Source organism: Eurypyga helias, unplaced genomic scaffold (assembly GCF_000690775.1).
Source record: "Eurypyga helias isolate BGI_N326 unplaced genomic scaffold, ASM69077v1 scaffold44953, whole genome shotgun sequence".
NCBI lineage: Eukaryota > Metazoa > Chordata > Aves > Eurypygiformes > Eurypygidae > Eurypyga > Eurypyga helias.
In genome coordinates, this window is record NW_010242662.1 from 1 (window position 1) to 12,932 (window position 12,932).

General features: G+C 46.1%; 1 protein-coding gene across 1 annotated transcript; it reads right to left on the reverse strand.

Moving 5' to 3' along the window:
* Positions 1-2,826: 2,826 nt before the first annotated feature.
* Positions 2,827-12,632, reverse strand: TLDC1 (TBC/LysM-associated domain containing 1). Its single transcript, XM_010149149.1, has 8 exons — positions 12,581-12,632; positions 11,410-11,588; positions 8,495-8,725; positions 7,839-7,983; positions 6,785-7,225; positions 5,400-5,518; positions 3,998-4,177; positions 2,827-2,961 (listed from the first exon to the last, which is right to left on the reverse strand). Exons 1-8 carry the CDS (start codon positions 12,630-12,632, stop codon positions 2,827-2,829), a joined length of 1,482 nt encoding a protein of 493 aa, XP_010147451.1.
* Between the last annotated feature and the right edge of the window lie 300 nt (positions 12,633-12,932).

Here is a 12,932-nt window from a genome sequence, read left to right on the forward strand (position 1 = left end):
GGTCTACTGCAGGCCTTTCCCTAATCCCACAGCCCGGCAAAGCGTAGCTAGGCTGTACACCTATGGAGTTAGCGTGGCACAAGCACCCGCCGCAGGAAGGCCTTTAAGCGGGACCCCTGCCCACCGCTAATCCAGCCACGTTCACCTCCGCTCTGTTTCCTCTCGGCAGACCTGCTCTTTCTCACCGGACTGGCTTCCTCCGTTTTCGTTGTGTCCGAGTTCGTCAAGCTCTGTGAAAAGCGCTGCTGCCAGCCGAAGCACACAAAGGGGTGTCTTAACTGAGGCAAACTTCCTCTGGAGCTGCACTCGGGACGGAGCGGTGGAGAGCTCGACTGCACCGTTTTCTGAAGACTCACGTGAGTCTGTGCCGACAGCCCTCCTCGCACCCGCCAGCTCCCCCTGCACGCGCTGCCCGAGCTGCCTGAGCTCTCCCCAGACACCTCCAGCGCCGCTCCTGTTTTGAACCGAGATCAGGTACATTTTTCTAACGTTGATCTATGCCAAGAATGCTGTGATAGTCCCAGACAAAATAAGTTTCACACCTGTACAGAAAAATCTACTGTGCATAAACTGAAATTTTATTTATTTAAATCACAATGATTTTTATTAATTAAATCTACATTTTAAAATGTTACTGACAAGTACCTGAATGAGACTCTTGATTTAGACCTGTCCTTTGCTATTAAATTAGAAGAATGGAAAGGACCTGCCTTCACCTCTTCTCCCGTAGTCTGTAGTGTTTCTAGGTGACCAGGTATCTAGCCTTGATTCAGGAAGACTCTTGAGGAAGCTGTGGGGAGATGCCAAGCCCAGGGCAGGGGGCTAAAGGCCAGCCCTCGGCTGGCAGCTTTTGCCCAACGCTGCGGTGATTTTACGTGAGCGAGGCGCAAGCACACGAGAAAGGTGGCACACATACATGGCAGGGACGTTACGCGTCGCAGGGGGATCAACACCTGCTCGAAAGTGATGGAGAGATGTTTAGCTTGCAGCCAGGCCTAGTGCTGACACACACCTTTTGGACATTTTTAGATGCCCGAACACCAATCGCATGTGGGTTCATCATTAGGTTCAGGGACAAAAAGGGTGTTGAGTCTCTTCCAAGCCCATCTTTCACCTTTAAAGAACAATTCTGAGCAACCCCATCTGCGGGTTGGATCAGTAGTGCCCTGCTAAGTGATGCTTCACCGACACGTTTGCTACAAGTGCCACAGTGTCAGTTTGCTTCTTGTCCCAGCTTAACACCTTCCCTTCAAAGTGAAGACTAAGGGTCTCAGATACAAACTTGTCAAAAACCACAATTTCAGAGGTCAAAATGCTACGCTGATCTTCAGGAGATGATGTTCAAACCGGATTACATTTTGGATTCACGGCCTAGAAAGAACCAGCTGTACGGGTTTAAAGTGGGGTGTACATTAAGGCACAAGTGCAGATAATTCAGAATATTCAAATCTGGCTCCCTGTGAAAAACATCGGGTGGGAAAACCCCGTAAGAAAATGCAAAGGGAAGGAATTTGAAGGAAGGCCACGTAATCAGGAATCGCCGTAATTTTAGAGCCGGTTACAGCACATTTTTTGCTCTAAGCTGCACGGAAGACAAGCTCATGCCAGGACAGGGAGGACTTGAAACAGTCCTTCTCCTTAGGAGGAGAAAGGATGGCAGTCATGCACACTCCTAACCAAACGCAACCTGCGGCATCAGAAATGACAGTCCCTGGTAGAAATTAGAGTTATTTTTGACAAGTTAATTACACACAGAATTAGCAAGGTCGAACTAGTAATTACTGACAGATGTGAACAGATTCAAGTAGAAAAAGCCCTGAGTATGAGAGAGCCGACAGAACCGGCGTTGCCCGGTGAAGAGCCAACGAAGCGGAGCAAAACCCCAAATGCGTTAGCTCCCTTTCACACTGGGGGCAGTAACGACTGTGTGGAAATACGGTAACAGCAGTCACCTCTAAATGTGGTACGGGCATAATCCTCATCTCTTGTGGTTTGGGGCTTATGTTTTTAACCAGGAATCTGCAGATATTATTCCCAATTAACTGTGGGTGCTTCTTACTTAATCCTTTTTACAGCCTGATCATTTACTCCAGCCTCAAGCGAGGCTGCTAGAGAAGGGACCTTCCCTCCAGAATTTCTGCAGGAGGCACAGCCCATTCTTAGGATAAACGTGGCTGAATGACTCCAAGGGCTCTGTTCTACCAAGTTTACAAAGCAAGAGGGAAATTTCCGCGGAACCCTCTTCAGTGAAATGCACCAAGGTGCAGTGTCGTGTTCGAGCACTCTGCACGTCTTACAGCCCGTGCTCAGTCACTGTCTGACCTGGGGAACGGAAAGCTTTGACTGGAGCGATGCACGCTAAGAGCACCCCTCGCACGGGCTCAGGTGAACTGCTCTGCGCGTACCCAAGCAGACACCATTACCAGCTGCACGCTTCGCTAGCTGAGTTCACGGCATGGGAATATGTACGTGCAGCTGAGGCGTCAGAGCCTTCAACAGTTGACGCGTGTCAGCGAGCCGTACTGTCAGTAACGCCGCTTCCCATTCGGCATGCAGGCAGGGTCTATCAGGAATCCTAGCAAATTCATCTGCAGCGAGAACTGAGGTGTCTAGTGATTAAGTACCTAGTTAATTTTTGTGTCCTCCCCAAACAAAACCCTTCAGGCAAGACGCTGTATTGGACCTAAATGTTACCTAAGTACGAGGCTTAAGTTTCGTCCCAGGTAATTAGGTAAGGAAAAAAAAATAAAGGAAAATGTATCCTGTCCAAGGAACATTAACACTCAGGGGAAAAAAAAAAAAGCTTTTCATGTTACTGTGATTCTTCTAGTTTTCATCATCACCATCCTCATCCTCTTCAACGGGTTCTCGTAGACCTTCGCTCTGACGACTTTTTCCAGCCATTTCTAATAAGGCCTGAGCCTCAGGATCGACATCCAGGATACTCTTCTTACCTTTTGCCTTCAAAACAAAATAAAACAGAGTCAGTTTCGAACATCATGATGAACAAATCGATACCAGGTTACAAGAGACGTGCTCAGAAGTCTGCAAGGAATCTGGTTTGCAAGCCTGTCACACCGAAGCACCTGTACTTCCCACGTAAGGCATTTAAAATTCCCAGGGATGCATCAAATCATTTTTATTGCTGCAGTTACACAAAACACTCATAAACTTTGCCTAAGATGACCATGAAGTATTTCAAGTTTATCCAGGTTACAAGCCAGCCAGAACATCCTGGCTAGCCTGACCTCAGTTTGAAGTGCAGACGTGAACATTTTTGGAAAGAAGAGGTCGAGGTACAATTCAGCGTTTTTTGTAAACAATTTGTTCCATTTCTGTTTAGAGCTACGTGTCATCTGAACAGACAGAGCACATGCACATAGCCAGGAAAGAAATAAAAATCTAAAAAAAACCCGCCAAAACACCACTAAAACCTGCAGAACAGACAGGTTAATAAGAGAATAAATTACAGGGACAGAGGAGACTGGCAAGAGGTCTCCTACTCATTCCCAGAAATAAAGCAGGTGCAGAAAGACTAGCTTAAATCTACTGGCAGGAACTTACTGCAAAACTATAGTAAATTCAAAGTTATAGAAGAAATCTTTTGGGTTCTCTTCCTGAACCTGAAGTAAAACCTGATTAGGCTTTCCTTGGGAGCTTCCAGTGCCGGGTTTTAATGAACCACTCCGAGGCGGCTCCTTCTGGAAACCATTCCTCAACATCAGATAGGCCTTCTGAAATTGAGACTGAAGCACAGCTCTCCTGGCTCTATCACCTCACGGCTCCTGATGTTATTTCTCGTTGGCACCTTCAACAATTCCACCACTGCTTTGCCACTTATGTGCTACAAAATACATGGTATCACAGGGCTGGTTAAAGAAAACGTTGTTCGTCGCAACAGAGAGGGAGTGTTTGATGAGAAAACTGCCAGTTTTGCATCTGCACCTCCCGTTCCAATCGGGACACAATTTCACTGGCTTCAGTTTTGTTCACCTACCCCTGCGCTTTCAGGGAGGTCTCCCACTGCCCAAACTTCCATGGCATCCAGTGTGAAGTCCTCTTTAGCTGACAGCTGGGGACTGTTGTAGGTGGTACACCGAGGCTTTGCTTTACTGTGTCCCTTCCCGTAGTCACTGTCTATCCAAAGTCCGAAGTAACCGTGTTGTCCTCCCATTCCCTGTGAACCAAAGCAGCACACTTGACACACCTGCACGTGCAGGACAGACCGGGCAAGTTACAAAGCCTAGTATGCCTTTATGCCACACTTCTACGGGTAGGTGAAAAAGGGTATTCTCAGGGCACCTGGGCTTCTGTACCAAAATCCAGTGTTCCTGAAGACAAACAAGAGTTTACCTTAGTGATCCTGCCTTCCCTCTGCGCTTTGCAGAATGGCAGGATCTGCAAGCACTTCAGCTGCATCTTGTGCCAGAAATACACCTCACTGGCTTCTGCTTATTGACTAACAGTTCCACTTGAAACAGGGTGAAAGTGCTCGGATTTGCTGCTTCTTTTCCATCTAGGAAAGTATCTACAGAAACGAGTAATGTAATTTGATGTTGTTTGCTTTCTTTAGAGTAAATTTACTCCACACTGCTGCAGTTCCTGGAGTTATGGGCATATAATGCCATGAGACTGTAAGGCACTTTTCACAATAGGCAACGTGTTGTAGCTCTGTAGAAACCCCTCTGCATCTGGAGCTTCTGCCACTGTAATTACATGACAGCAGCAGCCTGCATGCAACCCCTGTACTCTCATTCTGTTGGGCTTTCTCAGCCTTCCCTGTGCGAAAAAGCAGGGTGGCAGCATGAACAGCCTGCGGAAGGATCCTCAGTTATGTAGATCAGCTGGCTTGTGCTGCTTCAGTGATGTGGACACACGCAGTCAGTTCTTCCAAACGCCAGCAAGGACTGCAAGATGGGCCTCCATGATAACCAAACTTGGCCAACAACCTCCGTAAACCTAACCTACACAGAGCCCACCTGCGTTGGTCAGACCCTCGTTCCATCATAGTTTATTGAAGTACTTGATCAACTAACAACTGTAAAAAGATGTTCAGACTCTGTCAGAACCGTAAGTGGTTCTCCGTTATTATCCACAGTTCACACTTATCATAGTTGATCCAGTACTTCAATAAACTAACAACTGTAAAAAGATGTTCAGACTCTGTCAGCACCGTAAGTGGTTCTCCGTTATTATCCACAGTTCACACTTTACACTGGTGCTTTAACCCAAAAAAAGAAGAAAGTCCTCCTAGGAAAAGGGTGGCACAAGAAGCAAAAACTTCCTCAGAGTTCAGAAGTGAAGTAAATCTGCTCACAATAACAGAATTAAAAACCACAAAACACTTCGGAACCCCAGCCACAAATCCAATTTCCAAAGTGTCATTTGTTAATACTTACGAGCCCATTTGGCATTGTTTGTTGGCCGTGGTTCAAATACATGTAGTGGTCGTTATAGCCGGTGTAGGTGTGCACAGCAAGAGAGGGGGAAACAGAAAACAGAAAGCATCTGTTGTCACCTGCAAACACAAAGCATCTCGGGTCAGACAACTGGCCAAGCAGTAACTCGCCTACAAATAAGAGAGGAAAAACCTCTAGAGGGGAGCAGCTGAATACATCAAAGGCAGCAGCTGCCCTCTCAGAAAGCCAACACCTATGTCCCATCAAGATCCAGACGTGTTGTTCATTCTCAGTTAGCTCTGTGCAGGGTCACAGAAATCAGCGTGATGATGTGGCTGTGACCAAGGGCAGTCGCGGGCACGACTGGCACGTTACATTACTCCATAGGGGTACATCTACCGCAGGCTAGCATTGTGTCACCCACATCTGGCCAGCTGCTAGGGCTGAACGAGCTGAGGGGAGCACGGGCACCCTTCGTTCTGAGTGCACTGATAGGCAGATCAGCTGAGGGGCAGTGACTCTGAGTACCGTTCCCATTATGGCCAGTTGGGTATTCAGAGGGGCCGCGGTGTGATTGTCTGGTGCGCTACCTGTGTTACTCTGCCGAGAGAAAACACAGTGCTGTGTAACCAATGTGACATGACACTGACTGACTGAAGCGCTAATTATGAAATACTAATTACACATAGGAATTGAGTTTTTAGTGCAGCAAAAGTGAGGATTCCCAGCAGGACAGATCATCCAGAGTTCGTAATTATTTCTTCTTTCAGAAAGTCATCACGAAAGTTCTTTCCAAAGAGTTACAAAAAACCCTTCTCTTCTCCCCAGAGAAGTCAAGGGAACAAAAGGTTGAGCTCATCCAAAGGACCCTTTTGCTGTTGGATTTTAAAAGGGACACAAAGGGAGAGCACAGATGGCAACAGGAGGCTTAACCTGGTGTTTGGCTCAGCTGTTGGGAGATGGAAGACAGCCATCTGCTGGGCATCTGATGCAAACTCGAATTCATCACCTGTGCGCTCTCTCCTCCATTTTCAGTTCATTTTCAACCTATGCATCTATAGGGCTTGATAGATTTCACCGAAAACTTGTTCTGTGATCAGTAAATCCTGCAGTTTAAAAGTCTTATCAAATAGCAGACAGGCTGTGAACATTAGTCAACCGTGCGCCTGACTGGGGACAAACAGGAACAACTTAGCATGTATTTTATATCTTTCAAAAATTAGTGTTATTTTTGCCACAGGAAAATACACCTGGAAGTATAAGAAATCCTGCGTGTCACAACAGTAAAATGACGGTGTCCATTAAGGGGGCAGGATTCCTGCACCTGTGCAGAACAACGTTTACCAGAGCCATGAGATACTAGAAAAAGAATAGTCGGGTTTTACCTTGAAACTGTGGCTTCACCTCCCAGGAGTGAGATGCAAACCCACCAAAGATATAACCGTCCAAGTCCCTGACGATCACGAGGCAGGGACCTTTGTTCACTATATGCCCACACAACTGCGAAAAGCTTTCTCCATGAAGCCTGGAAGAAAATAAAAGCTGCCACTTGTGCTGTAGCTCTGCAGGCAGATGGGAGTTGATGTACATGACGGATGGGATGTCAAAGAGACTGACAAGTCCTCTTCCTTTGATGCCTCTGCAGCCTGGAACCAGGTTGATTATGTCTTTGGTTTGGTCTGGGAGAGAATGCAGAACATGGAGGCCTTGTCTGATAACAACACTGAGGAAAATGGAGATCTGTGGAACTCGGTACACCCAATCCTCAATGACGCTGCGATCAAAATTTGTCTCCATCAGCTGAGGACCCACAGGTTTTGTCCCATCTAAATAATAAGGCACACACAAACAGTAGTAAGTCTCTCAGTCTGGAAAATAATCAGTTGATTATTTATTAATATTCCATTATTTTAATGGACATGAGGCCACATATGAAAGGAGCTGGGGACAGTAAAGTGTCAACTGCATTAAGTAGATGCATCCTCAGAACTGAGAGACATCCATTGGTCAGGCTGTCAGCATGGACTCCTAGTTGCAACTTAGGAGATGTGCCTTGCAAGACAGCAAAATCTATTATTAAACAGTGCAAAGATGAACCTGTGCTTTGTAAAAGGGCATCCAGGCACAAATATATGCCCATGCACCTAAACGCCCGTCACCTGCACGTCAGGTGTTTGTAAAACAGACATGTTCCATGACAAATCATTTTGCATGTCCACTTAAACTGGGACTTCAAACCAAAGCTCTCCTGAATTTAAAGGAAATAGATGGTAAGGCAAAATAAATTAAATTCCCATGTCATTCACAAAGCACTGGGTTTGAAATACTGGTCTCACTATTTAAATTCAATGTTGTGGCCTGAAGACAAAAATTCTTGTGAGATCAGTGACCACATGAGCTCTGTGCCATTCTGGGATACGCTACATCAGTGCTGTGTACCTGCCAGCTTCAGTTCTGACAGCAGCTGAGAAGCCAGAGCCTTCACTCCACTTGCAGAATCCCTCGTATTCTCCAAATTCCAACCTTTCAGTTCCTTCCTGTAGCTCAGTACATGGACTACAGACATGATCAGATCCTCTGTGAACTTAAAAGATTAAAACATCACCGTTTTGGCATTTCTTAAATAAAAATCACCAAGAGCTTCAAAGAACTTTCTGAAAACGAAGTCAAGGAGTACTGACGCTGTAATCGCAATGGCAGAACCATCTCATGAGGAGTCAGAAACAACAGAAATGCTATTTCAGCATCACAGGTGTGGAAAAGTACCCTTTTTCAAGACATTTTGTAAATGTTACTTCACAAATAAAATATGACATGAAAGAGGGAGGGGAGGTTCAAATTTTGCAGTGGTAGGAGCTGCTAGTGAATTAGTTTTGTGAGATCCCACTCTGGAAAAGCCCACAGCTGAAATGGTCCCCCCATATAACCTGGTTTGCCTACACTGTTTGTCCCACACCAGCAAGTTCCTGGTAAAGAGATGAAAAGAATACAAAAATCAGGAATCCCTGTTCTGAATCTTGTGTTGGAAAGACTATCTTCAAATTACCGACCCTTGGCTTACTGTCCCCCCAGCACCCATTTAACTGCCTGTTTACCTCTTGGACTTGTTTGCCCTTCACAGGTCCTTCTGTCTTGGAGATCATTCTCATTATTATGGTAATCTTCTCATCTGCATTCCCTTTTAAGAGGTTTGACATAAAAATTACAAACTGCTCCTTAGCAATCTGTTCACTGGGCCCAGATGATTTCCCAGCCAGGTCAATGCTTTTCATTCCGTTGTACAACCGAACAATCATCTGCTCGGGTAAGGGCTCCCGCATATACGCCTGCAAGGAGAAAAACAGCACAGAGCTTGTTTTACGAATGAAGAATAATTCACTTATTCCAGCTCACCTGTGCTGAGCTGTGCCACTACAGTGGAGGATTTCCATGCCAAGTATCTACCAGCACCAATGAACCTTGGTCAAACAACTGGTTTTCCAAGAGAAAAAAAAAATCTCTATTTTTACAGTATCTCCTTTCCAAAACTATTTAGTGATTTAAGTTGATTTTTCTACAAATGCCATGGACATTAAAAAACCCCAACATTGTGAAGTGTTAACAGCAAAGCATTTCTATGTGATAATTCTGTGGTAAAGGCTTACAGCTCTGCCAGTCCAACACTTAAAACTGTGGTTTAACTCTGCTTTTGACAGTGGAGCTCCCAGATACTTAAAAACAATGATAAAGGGGCTTTTAGTACCTCAGGTTTGGCCTCAAGAGAACATAGGGTCTGTGTTTAACCCTACGTGCACACCTAGAAACGGTCCTGAGAAGTTTCCCTCCGCATAGCAACATCTAATCCAAGCACGGAACAAAACCGAGCTCACCCAATTTTTGTGAGGCATCCCCAATGTTACGGCAGTTGACATCACACCTTATTCATCTAAATGGCACAACTGGCCCTTGGAACTGAAGTCTAACGGGTGCACATAATCATACACCCCAACACGGTGGGAAAGAGCTGGCTCTGGAGTCAGGAAACTTCCACAGTGTTCAGCATCGTTACATGGGTTAAAAAACCCATCTAAAATACGGCCATGCAGTAGGAGACGATCACACGGTGTCCTCACTGCGCACAGCACCGCGCACGACATGCTGAACACCCGAGTGGGCTCTCAAGCGCCGGGGTGCAGCCCGGCGGGGACTGCGCCACGATCAATGGAGCTCCACCAGCGTGAAAGCACTCCAGCTCCGTTCGGCGGGGCTGCTGCCCCAGCCCATCGCTGGTTCAGTACCGCTCCCATCGAAGCCACCGGGGCCATTCCCCTTTGACGTTAATGGCCGCGGCTGTGCACACAGGGCAGGATCCAATATGCCAAGCGCTACCCTGCTTTTGTTGACGTCAGTGGTAAAACCCCCATTGATTTCAGGAGAAGCGGAATTAGCAGCCACATTAAAGGCCTTCATAGTGAGGGAGGGGTGGTCGCAGGGGGTACAGCTCTCTGTAAGAGGCTTTCTAAAAGCGTTACATGAGCCTGAAGCGAGACAAGCAGCAGGGAATATAATTAAAAACACTTTACTCAAGGGCTTGTTCCTTCACACTGTAGTATTACCTACCCGCTCCCTACCCCTTCCCACCTACCAGCTTTGTGGGACTGCTACACTTACAGCTATTCCGGTGAGTAGACCTGGGGTGCGAAAGAGGAGGACTGTCAAAAGGGAACCTTTAATAAACACCCAACAGACTCACACCGCTGACAGTTTGGAATCCTTCCCTTCAACGGCTTCAAGGAAGTATCTAGAGACACCAGCTCTACCTGCTTTCCAAGCTGTGCCGTGCGGCCTGCTCTTGTCCAGAAGCCACATAGTTTCCTCCTGGTAAAGCGCTGAGCCCAAGCAGGGTACGTGAGGTTACGCTTGGGGCCTCGTGAATGTTACCAGACTGTTGCTAGATCAGATCTGCCACCTAATCGATCCACCTCAGGCATGAGCACTGACCCCTCGGAGGCAGGCGTCCCATCGCACTGCTCCCTGTACCGGGGAACGAGGCACCTACAGGCAGTTTTTCAGAAGATTTTATGTTGGCAAAGAAAAAGGCCAGAAGGGAAAAGGCAAACATTCATCAAACATCACACAGATGTAAGGGCAAAGCTGGAAAGAGAACTTCTTCCAGAGCCCAGCCGAGTAACGGATACCAAGGATCAGGTTCTGGGATATATTAGGGCTGAAAAGCTGGGCAGCAGCAATGGTTTTCAGACTGGTGACAGCTCATGAACTGCCAGGCTGGAGGAAGGCTGAAGCTGGTCTGTGCGCAGATGCATCGCTAAATCCCTTAAAATAACCCGCTGCTTTCGTCAAGTTTTAATTTGATTCCATTAACTGTGGAACATCTATAAAATGCACTTTTAATTCTACACTCATTTGGCCGCTTGGTTCCTGCCTAACTGAAGCTAGCAAGTATTGCAACGAATCATTTTCCTCTCCTTTCTTGATTAGAAAATGAATGCAAAGTTAATGAGAAAGCATAATGTATGTTAATTAGCTAAAACAGGGAGCCTCAGCTTAATCAAGCCAAACTGAATTCTCCCCTTTTAACGCAAGTGAAAAGATGAGAGACGGCGATGCAATTGAGGGAAAAGGATATAACCAAATAAACTGACTTTGTGGCAGCTTCTCAGGAAAATCTGTAAATAATCCCACACTACAGACTCCCAGGAGGAAGAATATTTTTCCCGTTTTTCAGGTTTCTGTAAAAATATCTTCACACATCCCAACTTCCTTGAGTATCAGCAAAGCTGCAAACTGACCCAACACTGCAATTTAAGAGATAAATACAAACCTGAAAGGCACCATTCATGTTAAACTGTAAGAAAAAGTTAAATGTCCATCCTGACCCAAAACATTAAACATTAAATTGACACGAGCAAGCCTTAAAAAGTAACTATTGCCATGTCTTTAGTTTCTTTCTGGAATGATGTTCAGTGCACCACACCCAGGTCTATCAGGAAGAATAAATACATTGTCTTGCCTGTAGTGCTGTCAGGGTCACGGTTTTCTTCGTAGCTTTGCTGGTTTTTGCTCCAGCTGAGCCACTCGATCCTGATAAGGTATCAAATACTCCATCAATGTCAGACTGCTCCTCAGGAAGAAATCTGGAAAGGTGATTCTGATAGGCATTGCTTTCTGCATTTCCCATCTTCTCAACCTGAAGCAAAGGAAAAGGAATTTAAAAAACCCAGCAAACACAGAAGGGTATCACAATGGCCATGAAAGCCATATCAAACTAACATACCAGTGCAGGTTCTACAAGAGCAAATTATGAGCCTTCTAGGAAACTGTTAAAGCTACTGTTTAGTCTGAGACGTAATGAACTGAAGAACACTCGTGAACAGTAACCGTACTTTAAATCTGCCAGCTCTTTGCTAAAACCGCCCTGTCTACCAATCCAAACCTCATCCTAGCCTTACCAAATGGAAAAACCAATATGCCTTAATGATTAAATTAGCTTGTACAAAGTGACTGTCAGCTGGAATACATCAGTAACATGAAGGGAATAACCTGATTATGGATTATTTATGACAGATTATGCTACATCTTTCTGATGCATTAATGGACTGAAGCTAAGTCTGCCAATAATACGTGGCACTAAAACACCATCACTGTACAGACTGTGATGACATGAGCCTTTCCTAAGGACACAATGCAAACAAAAATTCAAAAAGCTGCCAAGAAACACAGTAAAAAATATATTTAGGAAGATGTCTCAAGACCCATCAAAAACACAGGGTCAGTAAATTGTTGAGAGCTCGTACCCACAGAATTAAGGTTGGCAGGGGCGTTAGTTTGGGGTGGGTTTTTTGATTGTTTTACACACTTAATGGTACAACTATGATTTCTCTCACTGTCCCAGGATTCACCTGCATTACAGAGATTGATTTTTTCCGTATTGTCTGGGCCACATGCTCTGCTTCCCCGGAGCAGCACGGCACAGACCTAACAGTGCCGCAGCAGGGCCTGAAATCCCACGTTCCACCATGACGGCAATCAGTCACCACTGTAAACGGCCTTCCCATCTATCCAGGACAGACACATTCCTGGGGTGACAACATACAAAAAAAAAAATCCCCAAGAAGCAGAATAAAACATTCTTTTGTGGTTTTCTTTCTGCAAATTTCACATCCTTTTCTGGCACCTCCCTTTTGGCTGGGGATTCCCGGTCCAAAGGAAATGTCTTTGTGCAGACAGGCCCATCACACAGCCCTTCAGCGGCCTCAGGAGGACACTGCTCAGCCTAATCCAATCTTTCTGTCCTTGGAGGACACTGACTTTGGTAAACAGCTGCAGGTTTGAGGCCGCGCTGAGCTTTTTACCTTCACTGAGCAGTGAAGGCCCTGTTTGCCTCTGAGGAAGATGTCGATCGCGGCGTAAGCACCCGAGGGGTGATGGAAACGACCGTAACCTGGAAGAGAAACCGTGACGGCGTTATTAGTTCAGGCAGCGAGCCCTGAGAACGGGGACTCGCTGGGGGTGCTCGGGCCGGGGCAGGGCCGG

Coding starts and splice junctions, on each gene's coding strand:
- TLDC1 (XM_010149149.1), bottom strand. CDS start 12,632: ATGGGCCTGTCTGCACAAAGACATTTCCTTTGGACCGGGAATCCCCAG. Junction 8,726..11,409: donor TGACCCTGACAGCACTACAG/GCAAGACAATGT, acceptor TTCTCCTTGCAG/GCGTATATGCGGGAGCCCTT. Junction 7,226..7,838: donor GTCAGAACTGAAGCTGGCAG/GTACACAGCACT, acceptor CTTATTATTTAG/ATGGGACAAAACCTGTGGGT.